Source organism: Chrysoperla carnea, chromosome 1, assembly GCF_905475395.1.
Source record: "Chrysoperla carnea chromosome 1, inChrCarn1.1, whole genome shotgun sequence".
In the NCBI taxonomy this organism is placed as follows: Eukaryota; Metazoa; Arthropoda; class Insecta; order Neuroptera; family Chrysopidae; genus Chrysoperla; species Chrysoperla carnea.
The window spans coordinates 35,188,220-35,209,342 of NC_058337.1; the positions used below are offsets into that span (position 1 = coordinate 35,188,220).

The 21,123-nt window shown below is 28.3% G+C and overlaps 3 protein-coding genes across 3 annotated transcripts; 2 read left to right on the top strand and 1 right to left on the bottom strand.

Moving 5' to 3' along the window:
* The first annotated feature begins 5,179 nt into the window (after nt 1-5,179).
* LOC123303421 (elongin-C) lies at nt 5,180-7,198 on the top strand. The gene is made up of 3 exons (XM_044886278.1): nt 5,180-5,335; nt 5,398-5,794; nt 6,899-7,198. The coding sequence occupies exons 2-3, from the start codon at nt 5,565-5,567 to the stop codon at nt 7,038-7,040; spliced, it is 372 nt and encodes a 123-aa protein (XP_044742213.1). The 5' UTR covers nt 5,180-5,335; nt 5,398-5,564; the 3' UTR covers nt 7,041-7,198.
* A 1,229-nt stretch (nt 7,199-8,427) lies between these two features.
* On the bottom strand, nt 8,428-13,029 carry LOC123305442 (large subunit GTPase 1 homolog). The gene is made up of 6 exons (XM_044887155.1): nt 12,899-13,029; nt 12,576-12,823; nt 11,114-12,054; nt 10,376-10,603; nt 10,103-10,308; nt 8,428-9,460 (listed from the first exon to the last, which is right to left on the bottom strand). Exons 1-6 carry the CDS (start codon nt 12,998-13,000, stop codon nt 9,248-9,250), a joined length of 1,938 nt encoding a protein of 645 aa, XP_044743090.1. The 5' UTR covers nt 13,001-13,029; the 3' UTR covers nt 8,428-9,247.
* A 951-nt stretch (nt 13,030-13,980) lies between these two features.
* LOC123305404 (RNA polymerase II subunit A C-terminal domain phosphatase SSU72) lies at nt 13,981-15,440 on the top strand. Its single transcript, XM_044887108.1, has 3 exons — nt 13,981-14,430; nt 14,890-15,148; nt 15,213-15,440. The coding sequence occupies exons 1-3, from the start codon at nt 14,204-14,206 to the stop codon at nt 15,312-15,314; spliced, it is 588 nt and encodes a 195-aa protein (XP_044743043.1). The 5' UTR covers nt 13,981-14,203; the 3' UTR covers nt 15,315-15,440.
* The last annotated feature ends 5,683 nt before the right edge of the window (nt 15,441-21,123 follow it).

Genomic DNA, 21,123 nt, shown 5'->3' on the forward strand with positions numbered 1-21,123 from the left:
AAACTTCTTCTTCATTATAAATTTATAAACGCAGTAAACGTGTAACGAATTTAAGATCCGATTTTATTCCTATTTTAGGTGAATTAACTTTATAAAACAATGTTAAACTAGGCTCAACCAAAAGTATACAATGAATCAAATCATGAGTTTTCTGCATGCTTATTTCTGTGCCTTTTCAAAATGACAGTTTCGAAAATGAAAAGAGCTGTAACAACATGCAATGATGATTATAATAAGTTTTGGTATGGGTGCATTCAGATTAAGAATAACGATTGGCAATTTTTTTCTGATTGGTCAATACTTTTATTGGTCGACGCCACTGTGACTGATCTGTAAATGTTTCAAGGTGCAATTTCATGCTGACGCTTGACGCTGGTTGAGAGCGTCAAATCTAGTCACGTGGTCCAATTTCGACTAGAGCGTCATCTTTAATAATTCTAGCGTCAAATCAACGAGCGTCAAGCGTCAAACCTCATAACCCATTGTCTAATAGTTATAAGATTTGTTAGAGAGATTTGAATTTGAAGACAGATCAAAGTTTACGAAAGTACTCAGTGTAAAAAGCTAAACAATGTTTAGCTTTGACGCTAGAATTATTAAAGATGGCGCTCTAGTCGAAATCGGACCACGTGACTAGATTTGACGCTCTCAACCAGCGTCAAGCGTCAGCATGAAATTGCACCTTCATATAGATCAGTGATTGACGCTCGCAGCACGTTGTATTTGAAATCAGTCAAATTTAATTCAATAGAATAAATTATTTTAGATAGCCGCATGATGATGATGCGACATTTTAAAATTAGAAAATCTGCTATTTCCATATTTAATATCCCGAAATTATAGCAAAGTTTTAATTTCTGTTTGAACATGACAAAAATATTTTGGGGGTATCTATATTTCGAAGAGTGGATTTCCTTTTTTTCTTATTTTTTCTTCAAAAACCAAAATCGAGGAGCAGAGTTAAGAGAAATTTTCTTGGGGAGATTGACGAGGACCACTCAATAAAAATTTTTTTCATGAAAACCTAGTTTGAAATAAATTGGTGGAAAAATATTTGCATTGTATTTATCAGAAAAGTACTTAATGTATAACTTGCATACATTAAAATGTTTGAGAAACACTGTATTTATAAAAAGTGATGTTGTAAAGTGTGAGTATAAGTAAAAAGCGTCAATACGCTCCCGGGAATTTCTGGAACTATGTTATATATCCATATACACACTCATATACACATAAACCAACATATTATATGCTCGAGAAAGCACTTGATATGTACGTATAAAACGATTAGTTAATATGTCTATATTATATATACTGTGTAAGGTCAATAATCAATTCTACATAAAAATATATAAAGTTCAAGCGAAAAAAATAAAATAAATAAATAAAAACAAGCTCTGAATAGACGGGAATATACTATTATTATGATTATTATTAATATTGAACGCTCTCCATGTATTAAGTAGATTTTCATGTTTTTATTTAAAGATTATGATAAAATTCATTTTTCATTATTAATTTTTTAAATAAGATAAATGAATTTATTGAATACATTGTTATTTATTTATTTGAAATTTTAATACAAAAGAGTAAAAGCTTGTTAATTATTTTAATAAATTATTAATTTTAATAATCAGCTTAAAAAGACCATTTAGATCTTATTCAATATAATAAATCACAACAATGGAACAATTTCAAAAGTCGCAACAATAGAGATTTTTATGGAACTAAAATATACAATGTAGATAATTGTAGGTAATGCAGAACCCTAAATATACTCAAGTAATACCTTAGACCTTTAAGCTACATAGACTGAGCATCAAACTATTTTAAGCATGCCAACACCTGAGGTAATTTGTTTGTGTCAAATCCATCATAACGACGGTGCAGCAATGACAAAACAAAGTGGGGTTGTCATACTTGTCATTGTAGATTCATAAGAAAAAATGTAAAGTGATACGTGATAAGTATTTTTTTAAGATAAATAGCGAAAAAGTTAAGTGAAATCACGATGTTTTATGTAAAACGTTTTTCATAAGATATCGTGATTTCACTGAACTTTTTCGCTTTTTGACTTAAAAAATTCTTATCACGTATTGCTTCACATTTTTTCTTACGAATCTACAATTTTGTGATATGAAAAATTGACATTCAAGGTAAGTTTTGTTGATAAATGTGCCTGTATTCAATGAATTTTTTTTTTTATAAATGCCCATATCTAATCTAAGCAATTATATCTCAGATGTTGGCACGTTTCTCGATTCTCGACACTGTACGAAAAGATAGGCGATGCGCAGTTTATGTACTATAATGTCAATGAGTAATCAAATCCAAATACTATTACAAATATTAATACTGGGAATACACACAGGTGCTAATTATATTATTCTATGACAGATGCTTGCACGTACTCTTTTGAATATAAACAGAAATCTTCTTTAGTTTTTCTTTCTCAATAGTCAATCGCAGAATCGCGTGTCTCGATTGCCCAAACTTTAAATGTAAATTGTCAATTTCTAACGGTTATTTTTCTCTCGAAATTGCACGATATTTTTAAAAAATTTCTAATTAAAAATTTAGCTATTTTATTATGTTTTTGACTTCAAATTTCAAATTATATTTATTCTAAAAGATCTTCAAAAAAAATTAGGAGCATTAGAATAGTTTTTGTAGGACTTCAAAATGCAGAATGTGTAGATCCATAGACCTACACAACTCATAGACAAATATAAGATGAACATTCTTTCAGTATGCCATGTATTCGCTTCGTGTGTGAGTTTCGTTTCCATGACAACGATACACTACTTTAATTATAGAATTGTATGGATGCATATATAATTGTGTGGATTACATTGAAAACTTACATTTAAAATTTAATATTCTTGTTTCACAAATTTAAATAAATAATTATGATAATTTACATTTGAAAAATAATATTTGTACAATTTGATTTCTTATTTTCACAATTTTTAATGCATTAAGTTTAATTAATTAGTGTTTTTCAATCATTTTAATTTGACAGTTTCTATATCATTAACATTAGTAAAGAATTGCAAATTAGTCATAACAGCCCCCTTTATCTCAAAAATTTTTCACTTAAAGCGCTGGCATCGATTTTATTATCCCTACCATGACTACGCACACAACGAATAGTACAATACTGATCGACGCGTGAGTAAAAACATAAACTATATTCCAACTCAATTTTTTTATACGATTCTCTTCAAATTGTCGTCATGATTATTTAAATGCATATTGCCAGGTCGAAAAAGTAGCCTCGATAATATTTTAAGGTTATTTGGATAATTTAAAACAAAAAAGGTATCTTTCAAATTATCTCTAAAACTAATAGTTTCGGAGATATTAACTATTTAAAGTTCGAAAAAATGCGTAAATGGCCACTTTCAATTTTGAAAAACAATATGAAAAATCAAAAATTTTAGTGTTGCCGAAGTTCTTAAATATTCTTCAAACAACTCTTACAAAAGTACCACAACGTTTTAGCCTATTATTTTATCGTAAGTCCTTTTATTTTAATAAATAATTAAGTGCTTGCATATATATACTCTGCGTGAGTGGAAGAGAGGCTTGCTAAATTGCACTCAAATGTTCAGTCTCCCTTCCATTCACGCAGAGTATATATCTTTTTACCGAGGCATAATAAATAATTTTCACAATTTTATTTAAGGGAAATTGTTTAAAAATTGTCTGGCCTGCCAATATATGCATTTTTATTATCATTAGGACAATTTAAGAGAATCGTATAAAAACAGTGAGGTGTATTTGTTTTTATTCATGCGCCGAATCGTACTGTACTAATGATGGCGTAAACAATTAACTATATAGTAGAAAAATAAGTTATTTAAAAATTTATAAACGTGAAACGCTTTTAGAAAAGGAATCGACAAAAAAGTACAAAATAATGTAACGTAAAAAAGCATGGAAACCCAATTATGTGTCAACTAAAGTAGTTTTGAGGACGAAAGTAGAGAGCATCTCACGCATTTTTGTAAAGAATTTAAAAACCTTTCCATTATGAAATTGTGTTGGTAGTAATTAATATTATTATACCATAATATATTGTAATTAGCTAACTTGCACACATTTTTTAAGTCTCGAACTGATACGATAATATTTGAATATGTGAGTGAAATCTAATATAATTCCACGCAACGGCGTTATCAGCCAGTAGATAGCCAGCATTCACTTATAGTATACATAGACTAAGCCTTTGAAAATACATTACTATGATCTAAGGACTAAGCTTCGCCTATGTTTCCGTACAGTGAGAAGCCGTCCAACATCTGAAGTAATTGCTTAGGTCATCTAGGGACATTTATCAAAAGAATATACATAGAATGTCAAATTGTCATATCACAAAATATTTTACATAAAATATCGTGATTTCATTGAACTTTTTCGCTTTTTGTCTTAAAAAATACTTATAACGTATCACTTTACATTTTTCTTACTAATCTACAATGAATTTGACCTAATGGAATTACCTCAGATGTCAGCACGCTAAGAATCGTTTGACACTCAGTCTATGTAACTGTAATGTCAGTGATATCCAAGAGGAAGACAACCCCGCCCTTGGTGACATCCTTGATACCAAAAAGATGTAGCAAAGTTAACACAGACTTAAAGTAAATGTAGTCAGTCAAAAATTATAATAACAAACAAATATTTTTTTTAAAATGACCGCTTTTAAGTGAGGTGAACTTAATTCACCGAGTGCGCGCAAAAAAGAGCGTAACCCCCCATGTTCCATATGATACTAAATTGTTTCTTAATTGAAGACACTTGTAGCGTCCGTGATATCTTTCCACTTAGTATGGCTCACGTAGACTGGGTGCAGTCAATGGCCTTCACAGGAGTCATATTTAGGTAGAGACAAAACCAATCATGGATCTGTTTAAATACATTTATTTTTTTAATTCTTGGATGTTCTCATGTACCTTCTAAGGCCTATTTTGAGATAAAGCCCTTCTTCTAGACAGATACTAAATTTTTATATTTCTAATTAAAATTTTTATCTATTTAATTAAAATATAATTTATTTAATTAAAATAGTTTTCGAATAAAAAGTTTAAATATATGTGCAACGAAACATTATTTAGTCGAATTTAACATCTCTAGAAAAATATAATTTTGTAAGTCAATGAATACCATTAATACATACAAAAGACGTTGGTAATAGCATTGAAGTTAAGTAAAGAAATGAAGTGTTGCCAACTGATTAGTAAATGATTGTGTGATTTATAAATAATCAAAAAAAGCAGTGTCAAAACTTGAATTAAACGTGATTTTGTTGTGAGCAAGAGGATTGAAAAAGGTAATTGCTTCAAAATTTTATCATTAAAACAATTTTAAACTAAGAATTATTTTTATATTTAGTTATCACAATTGAGGGTCAAGAAGAAGCACAATCTGAAGACAGTCTTCCACAAGGTGGTCAACCACCAGTAGAAGAGCCTTCTGCCGAACCCGCCACAAGCGACGAAGATTCTAAATCATCGGACATAGTGTCAAGTGGTACCGGGGATATTGGTGAAGCTGGAAAAATGACGGAAATGACTTCTGACGTCAATATGGAGCACGGATCTCAGACAAAGGTGTATGGTGGATGCGAAGGTCCAGATGCCATGTATGTAAAGTTAATCTCATCGGATGGCCATGAGTTCATTGTTAAGCGTGAACATGCATTAACATCTGGTACAATTAAAGCTATGTTAAGTGGTCCTGGACAGTTTGCGGAGAATGAAGCTAATGAAGTGAATTTTAGAGAAATACCGTAAGAATTTTTACTTTTATTATTTAATAAACTTAACATAGTTTTAGTTATTCTGCAATGGTTACAAATATTTATTCCATATAAAAACTAATGGGAAATGTTTGCATACATGTTTAATTAAAAAGTATAAGCAAAATCTCTTCAACTTATTAAGTCACCATGTTTTTTTTTTTTTTTATATTTGTATTAGGTATTATAGAATATTCGTATCAATCGTATAAAAAATAATAATTTATACCTTAAGTCTGATTTGGCCAGATGTATAATTTACCCTTTTTTGTTATTTTGATGAGTTTCATTGCGGATTGCGGGGTCGCATTAGTTAGCGTATACTCAATGTCACAAAAAATGCTCGTTTTAAAACATTCTAAGTGTTACTATTATAACATAACATATGATGCGTACGCTTAGAATGTTTTAACTGTGGCACTTTTTCTGACAGTGAGTGTACTTTTGAGAGGATAGTATCAGAAATGGTAGCATCAATTGTTTATGTTTTAATACAAAAATTTGATTTTTCAAATATCTATTTTCGACAATAGCCTTGTAAAATAAATATAATTCCATTAAATACTTGCAAATGCTTATTACTTAAAATTAAGTATAATAACCACTCGTGTTATTTTATTCAGTTTCACCAACATCTCTCAAATTTCTTAAGCACTTCTCCATATGTAAAGTGTTGAATCTTTTATTTACATTTTTCGTCGCTCTTATCATTTATTTCGATTCGGTAATAATTAACCAACTTCGTAACTTGTAAGGATTTTCAAAAAAATTCAAAATGAACTATTACCGATATTATAAACCTCCTTCGTAATTAGCAAATCTAAATGCTAAGAAAAAGCTTTATAATAATAATAATAATAATATATTTATTGGTTCCTTAATTACAAAATACATTTGTTTAGAACATGTCAAAATAAGTTCATAGATCATTAAAGTAATCTAAATCCTATTTGGTCACGGATTGAGAAATAATTATCAAAATTGTTCAATTTAAAGATGTGGGAATAAATGGTGAAACTTTTGAAAGAGTGTATTAATAATAATTGAGTTATTTTTTTTTTTGATAATATTATTGAAAAATCATATTTGTTTCAGGTCTCACGTTTTGCAAAAAGTTTGTATGTACTTTACATATAAAGTACGTTACACAAACAGCTCAACAGAAATACCAGAGTTCCCAATTGCACCAGAGATTGCCTTGGAATTATTAATGGCTGCAAACTTTTTAGATTGTTGAATGATTATTATTTTTTTTTATTTTGTGTAATATTCAGCATTCTAATAATATTTAATAACTTAAAAAAAAGAAAATACACCAAATCTCGGGTATGTGTTTGTATAACTTGAGATTCACACAACCAGCCTGCTAATTAATTACTTAATAATATAATAAATAATGCCTTTTGTTTGTTAAATTGTAATAACTTTTCTCTTAAGTGAAAAATATTAAATAAATATAATATTTAAAAATTAATTATCTATTTTATTTCCATTTCAGGATAATAATTTTCATCTATCAATTTAAAATTAGAACTGTTGACCAAAATTTCAATATTATCAATTATATTTATTATATTTGAACCAGGTCTTACTGACTTCTTTTTTTATTTAACTATTAGACAAATATCTTTTAAGAAATTGCTTGAAATCCATCAAATCATTTTTCATATGAGATTTTGGTCGATACTTCTATTTAAAAAAAATGGCGCATGTGATTGCAATATCTTAAATCTTATTTAATATTACGATTTTTCCTGTTCGTTATTTGTAATATTTTCGCCCTACTTTCTTTTAAAGTTTGAATTGGCCTTTTCGTCATGCCATAAGCGCAAGTGCAGAGTTCATTTTTTCGGACTGACAACAATAAGTTGGGCTAAGATAGAAGATATTTTTTATTCATTTTATCACATCAGTTATAAATCATTTAGTCCGAAACAAAAGTGAATTGTGATTTTAAAATGAAAAATTATATTATGCAACTGGAATAGTTACGGAATTTTATTTTTGAAAAATAGTGGCCACCATGATTATTTACTAAAGTATTCTCGATTCTACTTCTCATACCAATATCTTCCTTTTAAAAAAATTAAAAGAAAGCCCAACGAAGTTTTTCTTCTGGTAATTTAATAAAACTCAGAATAAGGAGTAATTTTGACCCAAACTCGGTTAATTTCTGAAGTCCCATATGGGATTTCGTGAACTAATAATTTAGTCACCCATTAAATTGGATTTTTGTAATTTTTAAATCTTTACAAGCCTATTTCTAATTAATACCTAAGACTTACCAATCCCTAGAAAAATTTTAGTAGTTACAAAAAATAAAAACATTTTTTATAAAATTTATAGAAAGTTTTATTTCAAATTTATTTACAACTAGGTAGTAATAATTATAGGACTTTCAAATCAATTTTTTTTAAATGTACAAATTTAGGTTTCAACAAGATGTAAGTAAATAAGACATCTTTTGTTGATTCCACGAAAGAACTAAGGGTGTGAGTTTTGTTTTTTATAATGTTAAAATTAAACATTTCAACTATACAGAACATACATAGAAATATAATTTTTACATTTTTACCATAAGACTACAAAATTAATCAATAATTAAAGTGATTACATAAATAAGTTTAATAAGTTCTTTATTTTTTTTATTACAAAAAATAATATTTGTAAAAACATTATCTTAGTATTTAGATGTATTTGTAGCAAAGAACTCCTCCACTTTATTTTATGCGTACGATTCTACTTAACGATTATAAATTATAACAAACACCCACAACGATGTTATGGGCGGAGATAAAATGAAGCCACAAATTCTATATTCGCTAGTGACTTGATTTTTCACTCTGTTTCATCATGTTATTAACAATATACTTAAAAAAAATTTTAATTTTGAACATGTATAACTCAGGTATATATTTTCATTAATAAATACACTTCTAGAAATTCTTGGATAGCTTATTCTAACAACTTTTCCCCTATGTAAATTCTCGTAAGTAGGAAGTTCTCTTTCACGGAGCCCAGAAAATTATTAATTGCGCGGGAAAATTTAAAATTGATAGATATCCGTTTTTATTATTCTAACAGAAAGGTTATTGAATAATAAATAGAAAAATGACTCTCGATATTCGATAAAACGGAGATTCAACGAAACTCCATTAAACGGAGTGTCCGTTGTCCGCCATTATGAATATATCAATGACATTGTATGCTGACGGGTACCCAAATTAGGGCTCTTATTTATAAAATAATGCAATTTATAAATATATAAAATAAGATTCCATTTGCACGCTTAACTCCACTTACGGTTGGCCAACGAAATTGTAGTGGTACAAATGGTAATAGTTGTATGATAGAAAATTATCAAATTTAAAACCAAAAAAATTTTTTACGACAAAAATAGCTGATTTAGCAAATGCATTGATAATTTTAAATATAAAATTTTTATTAATGTTGATCTAAATGCGAATATACTCGACGTAATTTTTCCCGTTTATTTTTGTTTAAATGTTTATTCATTTTCTTCCAAGGTTTACTTGAAATGTTTTCTGTTGTTGTTGTTTCACCTGTTGGTATAATCATTTTTCCTTTTGTATGAAGTCCATATCCTGATCTATTAAAAAAAACTTTGTCTACATCTGCTCCTGTTGGCTTCAAAGACTGTAAAATATTAAAACAATATTAAATGAGTTGAGAAAGAAGATCATACATATTCGTAGAGTGGTGACAACTTCAGTCTTATCCCCATAATAAGGTGGAACAACGTATGTTCATATAGTTATGCCAGATGAGTTAGATTTCGACATAAGATTATCTTCGAAGTCTGTGACAAATACGAAAATATCACCGATATTTTTTTGTTGTTGTAGGTATAAATGTAGTTTTGTAATAAGAGGTTTTAATCGTGGCGTGGTGTGTGTGAACGTTGGTGAAAAAATGATAATGGAAGCTACTCACAAGGAAAAGTTCAGGGTAGCTTGACAAATGAAATAATAATAAACAGTAAGAGAGATATCGCAATTGGATCACTATCACCTGTACCTGTAAGTCCTTCTTTGAACAATTCTTGAGTGATCTGAAGACAGAGATGCTCCCTAGCTGAATATTCTGTTACGAGAAAATAAAACTGCAAGCTTCTGCCAAGACCTGAGAGATGTATGTCCAATATTTTCCAACCATCATATATTTGAAACCCCGTGGGCTTATAAAGGTGGAAATAACATGTGGGGCAATGTAATGTTCGTATTTAAAAGGTTCACCAAGGCACGCACTAGAGAATTAGGCTTTAAATAAGCATTATACCTTTACTGCACGAACTTCACGTGGTGGTAACATGGAATCGTTACGTGGTTTTGTATATCTTTCTGGAAAAATATGATAATCTTCTTGTTTCATATTTGGTGGTGCTGTTGCGTATAATAATTTCCCTTTTACAAAATCCTTTAATACATATCTTGCTGATCTTGCATTATCCGGTTGTCCATTTGCAGTCATAAATCCACGAATATCTATCATAAAACATAATATTATTGTTACAAAAATTTTTATGAATGTGAGATAAGACGTTCAACGTACATCCATATGCATTTAAAAGTTCTTCAGATGTGGGTGGTCGATCTGGATTTTCTTCTTCTTCTGATGGTTTTGGTAATAGTATTCCATATTGATCCTCAAAAATATGGCGTGGAATTAATTTTGCAACTAAATTTATTGCTGGAACATGATCACGCATTTGATCGATAGGAAGTATACCATTTATTATCATTTCGGCTTTAGTGAAAACAAAACTAGGCATTACCAATCCTGCAATAGTAAAAAAATTTACAAATATAATACTTTTTAAAAGAACTACGCAGAGACGAAAAATTAAAATAACACATTCTTTTTTTTCAGCTTTCAATTTTCAGTTTCTTGTCAGTCTAGGTACGTAGACTACTCAAAACTTCATGTTCCGTATGCTTCGTATAAACTTTTTCTACAAACCTTGCCTTTCGAAAACTTATTATGTATTATAGAAATACATAATTCGAATTCAGCATCCCAAAAACTCTTAGAAATGTTCAATAGCATCAACGTGTTCAATCGCATTATTTTCTTAGATACGCATGGAATTTGACTCTAAAAGGCTGCCATTTTGATATTTGGAGAATTAAACAAGTTATTTTAAATATTTTTAGAGATCTAAGCATCTCAGAGATTTACTGAGTTCCAAAATTAGTTAAATTAGACCTGAATAATTCAAACCTCGATTAGTCGTTTAATAATTTAATATTTTCCAGTCAGTATTATCAAATTGAAGTGAATCTTTATTACCTGGACAATCGCACAACAAAATATCTTGATCCAAATATAACGTTTGAAAGTGTTTTGTTTTTCCAGGAGTTGCTGAAACGGAAACTTTCTTTGCTTCCATTAATGTATTAATTGTTGAACTTTTTCCCACATTTGGATAGCCAACTAATCCAATAGTAGTAACACCTTCCGTAACTTTCGGCCCCGTATGAATTGTTTTAAATAATTGAATTAATTGCTTTTTAGTTAGGATTGAAGTGTCTTGTTGTAAATGTTCATTTTCCTGTGAAATTTCTTTAGACTTTTGTTCTTCATTTTGTTGTGCTTTTTTAGTAGGAAATGGGACATCTCCTTCTGAATTGACAGAAGGAATTTGTAAATTTTCTAATGCTTTCTCGACTTCATTTTGTACACTTTTTAATTTATTTTCTGTGTTTTTAACAGCTTGATCCAATTTTTGGATTTTATCCGATATTTCAGACGTGTTTTCTTCATCCGAAGTTGCATCAGATGATTCATACTCTGAAGATGATTCATCTTCATTTGATTCTTCCTCGATTTTATCATTTTCAGCAGCAGCTAAAACAGCGGAGAAAAAAGCGACATTCACACCAATTGATGTGAAATAATTTAACCACGCTTTTCTTTGGTCTTCAGTTAGAAAATCTGCTTTATTAATTAAAATTAAATTTAACTTATTTATCGAAACCTCTTTAACATATTTTTCTAAATCTTCACATCGGAATAAAAGTGGATTGCGTGCATCGACTATTTGAACAACAACATCGCTACGTTCAACAACTCGCCATAATTGACGCCAAAATTCCAAATTTTTCTCATAGGGTGTCATTAATAACTGATTTTCTTCCTGCAGCACTGCCAATTTTCGTCGCCATTGCAAGAAATTTTCGTGTTCATTCAATTGTAATTCTGATGCCGTTGTTTCCGGGGTCCAAGCAGGTCTTTAAAAAAAATTACTTTCTTTAAGCAAACATATACAGCTTAACTGAGCAAAAAAACTTTTACTTTTACTAAAGATATGTCACAGGGTGAGATGGAGGATGAAAACAATTCAAGCTACTATAAAAGTTTAACATTTTCTGATAACTAACAGATAAAAAAAATTAAGATAAGGATTTCGATAAAACAATCCTTCTGGAATACATTATTTATTCGCCATAAATCATATATATTTTATCTAAAATTTCTTTGTAATCGATTTGCAAGGAATAAAAACATAAAATACTCAATTTTGTTCGTAGCTTTGATAAAATAAACAAATATTAAAGATATAGTAAATGCATGGACGGGAGAAAACCAATTTAACTCAAGAAGTTTATTCTTTTAAACTAATAGTCAAATCGTGGCGATATACATTTAAATCATAGAGAAGTGATTATTGATTATATGGCAACCAAAATACACTCTTTAAGCCTAGACACTTACAAAATTTTATTCAATCTTACATAAATCTAGATCATACCTTCGAGGAATTGTGAGTTGTCCCTTATTTTTGTCATGTTCGTCCTTAATTTTTTTAGTTTCTTCTTCAGTTAAAAGTCCAATGTTTGTTGCAGGATTTACAAACTTAATATTTAATTTTTCATTAGCGAACTCAGTACCAGCTAATTCAGCAGTTGAGAGAAATTCTTGAAACGAAGACTCTTCAGTCACCGATTGAAGATTCAATCGACCCCAGTCATATCCATCTTGAATTTCCGTTGTGTGAAGCTTGATAATACAAAAGATTGAAATTATTTTAATATAAATACTTCAATTATAATTTTATAATTCAAAACTACTAACCAATGTATCAGTGTTGCGTTTACGACCTCTACTATTTTGCTGTTGATTTTTAATTAACGCTCTACCGAGGATGGCACCTCCTTTATTATTCTTTTTACCCATTTGTGTAAAATTTTATTAACATGTGAAATATTTTTATACAATATTCAAAATAATCAAAAGCATGTGAGAAATTTTTATGTTGAAGTTGCTAAGTTGCTTTTTATTTTCATTATTGTGAAATATAGTGAAATATAAAAAAATAGCCCTAAATAATAAAATTATTTTATTATTCAATTAAAGGTGTCACTGTAATCAACATTAAAAATTTTAAAAATAAAAAAAAACATTAAAAAGTAGTATGGAAAATAGTGGTTTATGGCAATCGATTTTATTTTATTTATTCAAAAACCGAAAAGAAATATTAATAGAAAAAACAATTAATTCTTCATTATCCGAAAAAATAATAAAATATCATTAATTATTTTAGTTTATATATTGTTTGCGTCTTTCGTCAAAAGATGGCAGTAGTTTATAAAATTCACGTCACAAAATCACAGAAAAAGATAAAGACTATTCACAGCATGAAGCATGAAGCATATAGGCAGGAGAACGATCGCTATAGAAAATATTGTCCCCGAAATATGGATAAAATAAGTGAGGCGCTGCGATCAATACGTAGTATCAATAAAAGCGGGCTCTATAACCTTCATGATTCAATAGAACAGGAGAAACATCCCTATGTACTAAAGCATTAGCGTACCTGTCCCAAAAAATTTGTAGAATTTATAGTTCATTTTTAAGCCACCAGCCGCGCTGTCATCAAGAAGTAGTATCTGTGAAGTTAGCTGTTGTTGTTAGCATAATGTACAAATTGATATATCATTTGAAATTAGCGCACAACAGCCCGCTTTTATTGATACTACGTATTGATCGCAGCGCCTCACTTATTTTATCCATATTTCGGGGACAATATTTCTATAGCGATCGTTCTCCTGCCTATATGCTTCATGATTCAAAGCATGAAGGTTATAACCTCCATGATTCAAAGAAACCATTAGCAATTTTCTGTCTCTCTTTACATCACACCAGTCATTTGTAAATATACACGAATGCAAAATTTGATTGACGAACAAATAATTTAAGATTAATTAATTATTCAAGCCGTTCACAAAAATATAGACGAAACGATAATAATTTTGCATCTAATCGTTAATTTAATTGATTAAACATATGTCGATAATATTCGTCATATAGATGCAAACTTTTTTTAGGTTAATTTAAGACAAAAAATTACTCTCCCAAATTATTCGAAAATTTTTAAAAATGCCACCTGTTAGTAACTTAAAAATTGCTGTAATTTGCTCTAGCAATATGAATCGTAGCATGGAAGCCCATGCATTTTTAGCCAAAAAGGGGTTTATCGTAAATTCATTTGGGACCGGCGATAAAGTAAAATTACCAGGTACTGCGTTAGACAAACCAAATATTTACGAATTTGGTACGACTTACGAGGAAATATATACTGATCTTATGACAAAAGACAAAAGCTTGTATCCTTTTTAGTGCACATACTTAGTGCCAAAATAATATTATATGCTCCAGAAACGAGGACACATTTTTTTTTTTGAAGAAAACTTATATGACACGTTTGGAGGCAATTTTTAAAACCATGCGCGATAGACTAATAATTTTTATGATTAACAGATGTAATTAATCCAGAGTTTTATCTTAAGCTCTAAATGAGTTGTAATATTATTCATGGTCAGATCTGTAACTTTACAATAAAAATTTGAGTCATGTTTCATCATAATTATTTTAATTTCTTCAGGGATGCCTACAGAATACAAATATTATCCTATGGGCAAGCTTAAAGGAAATAGAATAACATGAACAAAACGTAGCTCAAAATGTATAAATAATAATTTAATTTTTAAAACCTCAAAAAGCTTAGTTAAAAGCATTTTCTCGACAATGAATTGTGTCAATCAAATCCTTAATGTTTAGTTTAGTTATACTCAAAATGGTTTATTACATATGTTGGATAGAAACAAACGTATAAAACCATGCCCAGAACGATTTCAGCAATCAAAAGAAAAGTTTGATATAATCGTAACGTGTGAAGAGCGTGTTTACGATCAAGTTTTAGAATATATGGAAAATCGAGAACAAACAGATAACGCTTCTGTCCATGTAATAAATATAGATATTCAAGATAACCATGAAGAAGCTACATTAGGCGCGTTTTTAATAAGTGATATGTGTGTAATGGTAAGAATTTATTTTCAATTATTTATTATTGCAAAGAATAACTTTTTTGAAACTTATGTTTTAGATGGCGAAAAGTGAAGATTTAGATAACGATATCGATGAATTATTACATAACTACGAAACGAAGTGCCAACGTCCAATTTTACATTGTGTTTTATTTTATTAGAATGGTCCAGTCCAATTCAGATAAAAGCTTCGATTGAGATATTATGTCTTTACTGTATATTATTCATCTATGTTGGCCTTACTCATTTCTTAAGTTATGGATGGCACATTTTTTATATTAAATTAAGAGGAGATATAATTAATATTGTATTTATAACAATAAAAATAAATTTATTTGTATTAAAAACTTTGTTATTAGAAGTCTCTTTAGATTTATAGTAAAATACAAATTTTTACAGATAACGATAAGTGATAAGATATGTTACCTGAAGTTAGCTATGATTTCCAAAAAAAATTTAAATTGAGTTTTTCAGATTGGAAATAACCATTAGTTTAATACTGATTAATATCAACTCTGTTATTATTAACAAATTTAAATATTATTATTTATCAACTAGTGGTTTTTAAATATTTTTCACGAAAATGATTAAAAAAAAAGTTCATTTCAATAATCAAACTTATTAACAGCTCCGTATAGTTAGCAGGTAAAATTGTTATTTTTCACTCAAACTCTTTCCATTCATTTGGGAATCGTTTGGGAGGATTTGGGAATATAATTTTAGAATTTGGGAATTATTAGTTTTCCTGTAATTAATGATTCTTTTTTCAGCGTATAGTTAGCAGGTAGGAAATTAAATCCACTTAATTTTTATGTTATTCGAAAGGAAATCATTTGGGAATTACGATAAACACGGTTTCAGAGTTTGGGAATGTATAATTAATTAATTACACCTATTTTTTAGTTAATTGATAGGTTATGTTAATTAACCGTACATTAATTGTTATATAGCAGTATGGCGCCAATATTCAAATATTACTGAATAATTTATTTTATAATTTATGTAAATGTTAAGTTTTATTTTGCCTTAAAACTGTTCTTATTCAATTGGAAATCGTTTGGGAAGATTAAGGAATATAATTTTATTATTTAAGACTGATTAGTTTTTATTTAATTAATTAGTTCTTCAAAGCGTATACTTAGAAGGTAAAAAATTAAATTTTCACCATTTTTACGTTATTTGATAATAATTTACATGGAGACTGATCTAATTAATTTGGGAATCATATTAATCACGGTTTCATCATTTGGGAAAGTATAATTAATTTATTAATTACATTTATTTTTTAGTTGATTTTTTTGTGGTTATATTAATGGCGGCAATATTCAAATGTTACTTCATTGGCAATAATTTTGTATTTTTTATTTATGTAAATGTTAAGCTTTATTTTTCATTAAAACTGTTCTTATTCAATTGGGAATCGTTTGGGAAGATTTAGGAATATAATTTTATTATTTAGGACTGATTAGTTTTCATGTAATTAATTAGTTTTTCAAAGCGTATACTTAGAAGGTAAAAAATTAAATTTTTTTAAATTTAAATAAAAATTCCCAAATGATGAAACCGTGTTTAATGTAATTCCCAAATAAATTAGATTAGTCTCCATGTAAATTATTATCAAATAACGTAAAAATGGTGAAAATTTAATTTTTAACCTTCTAAGTATACGCTTTGAAAAACTAATTAATTACATGAAAACTAATCAGTCCTAAATAATAAAATTATATTCCTAAATCTTCCCAAACGATTCCCAATTGAATAAGAACAGTTTTAAGGGAAAATAAAACTTAACATTTTAATAAATTAAAAAAACAAAATTATTGTCAATGAAGTAACATTTGAATATTGCCGCCATTAATATAACCACAAAAAAATCAACTAAAAAATAAATGTAATTAATAAATTAATTATACTTTCCCAAATGATGAAACCGTGATTAATATGATTCCCAAATTAATTAGATCAGTCTCCATGTAAATTATTATCAAATAACGTAGAAATGGTGAAAATTTAATTTATTACCTTCTAAGTATACGCTTTGAAAAACTAATTAATTACATGAAAACTAATCAGTCCTAAATAATAAAATTATATTCCTAAATCTTGCCAAACGATTCCCAATTGAATAAGAACAGTTTTAATGAAAAATAAAGCTTAACATTTTAATAAATTAAAAAAACAAAATTATTGTCAATGAAGTAACATTTGAATATTGCCGCCATTAATATAACCACAAAAAAATCAACTAAAAAATAAATGTAATTGTTTAATTAATTATACTTTCCCAAATGATGAAACCGTGATTAATATGATTCCCAAATTAATTAGATTAGTCTCCATGTAAATTATTATCAAATAACATAAAAATGGTGAAAATTTAATTTTTTACCTTCTAAGTATGCGCTTTGAAGAACTAATTAATTAAATAAAAACTAATCAGTCTTAAATAATAAAATTATATTCCTAAATCTTCCCAAACGATTTCCAATTGAATAAGAACAGTTTTAAGCAAAATAAAACTTAACATTTACATAAATTATAAAATAAATTATTCAGTAATATTTGAATATTGGCGCCATACTGCTATATAACAATTAATGTACGGTTAATTAACATAACCTATCAATTAACTAAAAAATAGGTGTAATTAATTAATTATACATTCCCAAACTCTGAAACCGTGTTTATCGTAATTCCCAAATGATTTCCTTTCAAATAACATAAAAATTAAGTGGATTTAATTTCCTACCTGCCTACTATACGCTGAAAAAAGAATCATTAAATTACAGGAAAACTAATAATTCCCAAATTCTAAAATTATATTCTCAAATCCTCCTAAACGATTCCCAAATGAATGGAAATAATTTGAGTGAAAAATAACAATTTTATCTGCTAAGTATACGGAGCTCAACTTAGCGGTATTTTATTATATCAGTCAGTTACATCTAAGAATCTTCTAAAAATGGCGAGTAAGTCATTTCAAAACGAAAATACTGATTTATTTATCAGTGAAGAACAAATAAATAGAAACAAATTAAACGAATTAAATACAGAAGTGATTATTAAAAATGAAATATTTGATGTGAGTGAAAGTGATTTAATAGATTATAAAGAACCATTCAAAGGTGGACACGAAGGAATTAAAGAAGAGGGAATACTTGAAGAAACTGATATTAAAATGGAGAATGAACGAATTAAACTTGAACAACAATTAAATACTGAATTCATTATTAAAGATGAAATATTTAATGAAAATGATTTAGAATTTCATTCGACTAAAAATGAAGAAACATCTTTGGCATGTGAAGTGTGTGATAAAACTTTTAATAAAAAACACCATTTAACTACCCATAAACGAACTCATACTGATAAAAAACGTTTTTCATGTGAAGTGTGTGATAAATCATTTAATAGAAAACAAGCTTTAATTGAACATAAACGAACTCATACAGGTGAAAAACCTTTTTCATGTGACATGTGTGATAAAACATTTACTCAAAAAAGTAGTTTAATAAATCATAAACGAATTCATGCAGGTGAAAAACGTTTTTCATGTGAAGTGTGTGATAAATCATTTACTTATAAAAATGTTTTAATTCTTCATAAACGAATTCATACAGGGGAAAAACCTTATTCATGTGAAATATGTGATAAAACATTTACGGTGAACAGTCATTTAACTACCCATAAACGAATTCATACTGGTGAAAAACCTTTTTCATGTGAACTGTGTGAGAAATCATTTAAGTTTAAAAACCTTTTAATTCATCATAAACGAATTCATACAGGGGAAAAACCTTATTCATGTGAAATATGTGATAAAACATTTACGTTGAACAGTAATTTAACTGCCCATAAACGAATTCATACACGTGAAAAACCTTTTTCATGTGAAATATGTGATAAAACATTTAATTATAAAAACCTTTTAATTCATCATGAACGAATTCATACTGGAGAAAGACCTTATTCATGTGAAATATGTGATAAAACATTTACGTTGAACAGTAATTTAACTGCCCATAAACGAATTCATACACGTGAAAAACCTTTTTCATGTGAAATATGTGATAAAACATTTACGTGGAAAAGTAATTTAATTGAACATAAACGAACTCATACAGGTGAAAAACCTTTTTCATGTGACATGTGTGATAAAACATTTACTCAAAAAAGTAATTTAAAAACACATAAACGAATTCATACCGAAGATAAATCTAAATTGTAAAATAAAAATACCTATAAAATTTATTTAAAGGAATAACGTGAGGAAGCTGGGGCGAGGCGAAGTATCCAATGGTCCAAATGTATGGAGGTTTAAGAACAAAAATTGCATCGAATCAAATTTTAATAATAATTGTCATACTAACATTTATTGTCATAAAAACCCTTGAATATTTTGAAAAAAGTGAATAAATATTGCGTAATAATAAAATTGATTTATATTTATTTGATTTTCTTGAAGTTCTTTTTATGATAAAAAAAACCTTGCACACACTGTAATATGAAATTAATACGATTGTCAAGTTGGTACTACTGATACTGTTTATATCATGATTATTTTATCTATGTTTGCAACACTGTAATATGAAATGACGACGAATGTCAAGTTGGTACTACTGCTACTGTTTATATCATGGTACAATTATTGGAATCTGACATATGGGCGGGGCTAAAAAAACATGGCTGACATAAAGTGACAAATTTTAAAAATAACATAGTAATACATATTCTTTATGCAATTTTTCAAGAAGAGAATGAATATTAATGAAATTTGTTGTTGGGGGTAAACAAAACCGAGTAATCGTAATTTTACTGAATATGAAATACTTTTGAAAGCAAGTCATGTGATTAAATGTCGAAAAATCAAAGCGAAGGTGATGAGAATGTGCTCAGTTTAACGTCATACTGTTTACAAATAACAGTATTTAAATAAATTGAATTGATTTTTTCTGATTTTTAATTGTCTTTTACCTATCCTTCTCTTCTTTCCGTCTGTCCTACCCTTTTCTTTCTTATTCCTTTATCAAATTTCATGATTATCCCTTTATTTTCATGCTTATTTGGTTTAGGATTGGTGAAAATATACTCACAATCTTAAAATGTACTGCTTAGGAAAAAACAGACAAATAATTTGAACGAAAAAATATCCATAAAATTAAATAATAAGTTTATTAGGCAAACATGTTAGTTGTTATAGATGCTCTCCTAATACGCCAGACATATAATTACTATTTTAAAATTTTAAATACATGTTCTCCTAATATTAATTTAAAAACTTTTGTCTTTTTTCTCCACTTTTCTACCATATTTGTTTGTTATTTTTAACTACGGGAGCGGAATTCCTCACGGATCGAGCTGCTATATATTATTTATAAGTTGTACGAAAGAGGTAAGTATGGAAAATTATCGATTATTATCGCGATTTACCACTGATTGATTCATCACGAAATCTCCGAAACTATTTGCCCGATTAACTTCAAATTTTTCATGCTTACCTGTTTCGTAACATAGACGTCCACTAAGAACTAATTTTACAGAATTCCCATCCCAAAAGATTTTCAAATTTTTTTTCCCACAATTATTCGACAGATGGAGTTACAGTAAAACGGGGAGTTTTATACCAAAAATATTTGGATTTTTGACTAAAAATTATTATTTTTAGTTTTTTTTTTTTTATTTCAACATGTTATGTACTTATTGTATTGTACGACGGGAACAAATTTTTAAAATTATAGGCTTTTAAGAATGATGAACGAGCACCAAGGAAATTTTAAATAAAAAGCTTGATTTTTTTTAAATATGAAGTTGGACTAAGTTTTAATCAATTCTGAAAATTTTAGGGGGAGGGGGTTTAGCAGAGGTTGTTATAAAGATTAACTTATTTTCGTAATTAAAAAGTTTTCGATATTTAACCAACTTGAGTATATCAAAAATTCACTCTTTATCGTGTAAGGATGCTTGAGTCGA

Excerpts from the sequence above, each read along its gene's own strand:
- LOC123303421 (XM_044886278.1), top strand. The coding sequence starts at position 5,565 with ATGACGGAAATGACTTCTGACGTCAATATGGAGCACGGATCTCAGACA. Across the intron at positions 5,795-6,898 it reads GTGAATTTTAGAGAAATACC|GTCTCACGTTTTGCAAAAAG; the intron begins GTAAGAATTTTT and ends TATTTGTTTCAG.
- LOC123305442 (XM_044887155.1), bottom strand. The coding sequence starts at position 13,000 with ATGGGTAAAAAGAATAATAAAGGAGGTGCCATCCTCGGTAGAGCGTTA. Across the intron at positions 12,824-12,898 it reads AACGCAACACTGATACATTG|CTTCACACAACGGAAATTCA; the intron begins GTTAGTAGTTTT and ends TGTATTATCAAG. Across the intron at positions 10,604-11,113 it reads TTTGTTGTGCGATTGTCCAG|GATTGGTAATGCCTAGTTTT; the intron begins GTAATAAAGATT and ends TTACTATTGCAG.
- LOC123305404 (XM_044887108.1), top strand. The coding sequence starts at position 14,204 with ATGCCACCTGTTAGTAACTTAAAAATTGCTGTAATTTGCTCTAGCAAT. Across the intron at positions 14,431-14,889 it reads ATGACAAAAGACAAAAGCTT|TTATACTCAAAATGGTTTAT; the intron begins GTATCCTTTTTA and ends TGTTTAGTTTAG. Across the intron at positions 15,149-15,212 it reads TAAGTGATATGTGTGTAATG|ATGGCGAAAAGTGAAGATTT; the intron begins GTAAGAATTTAT and ends CTTATGTTTTAG.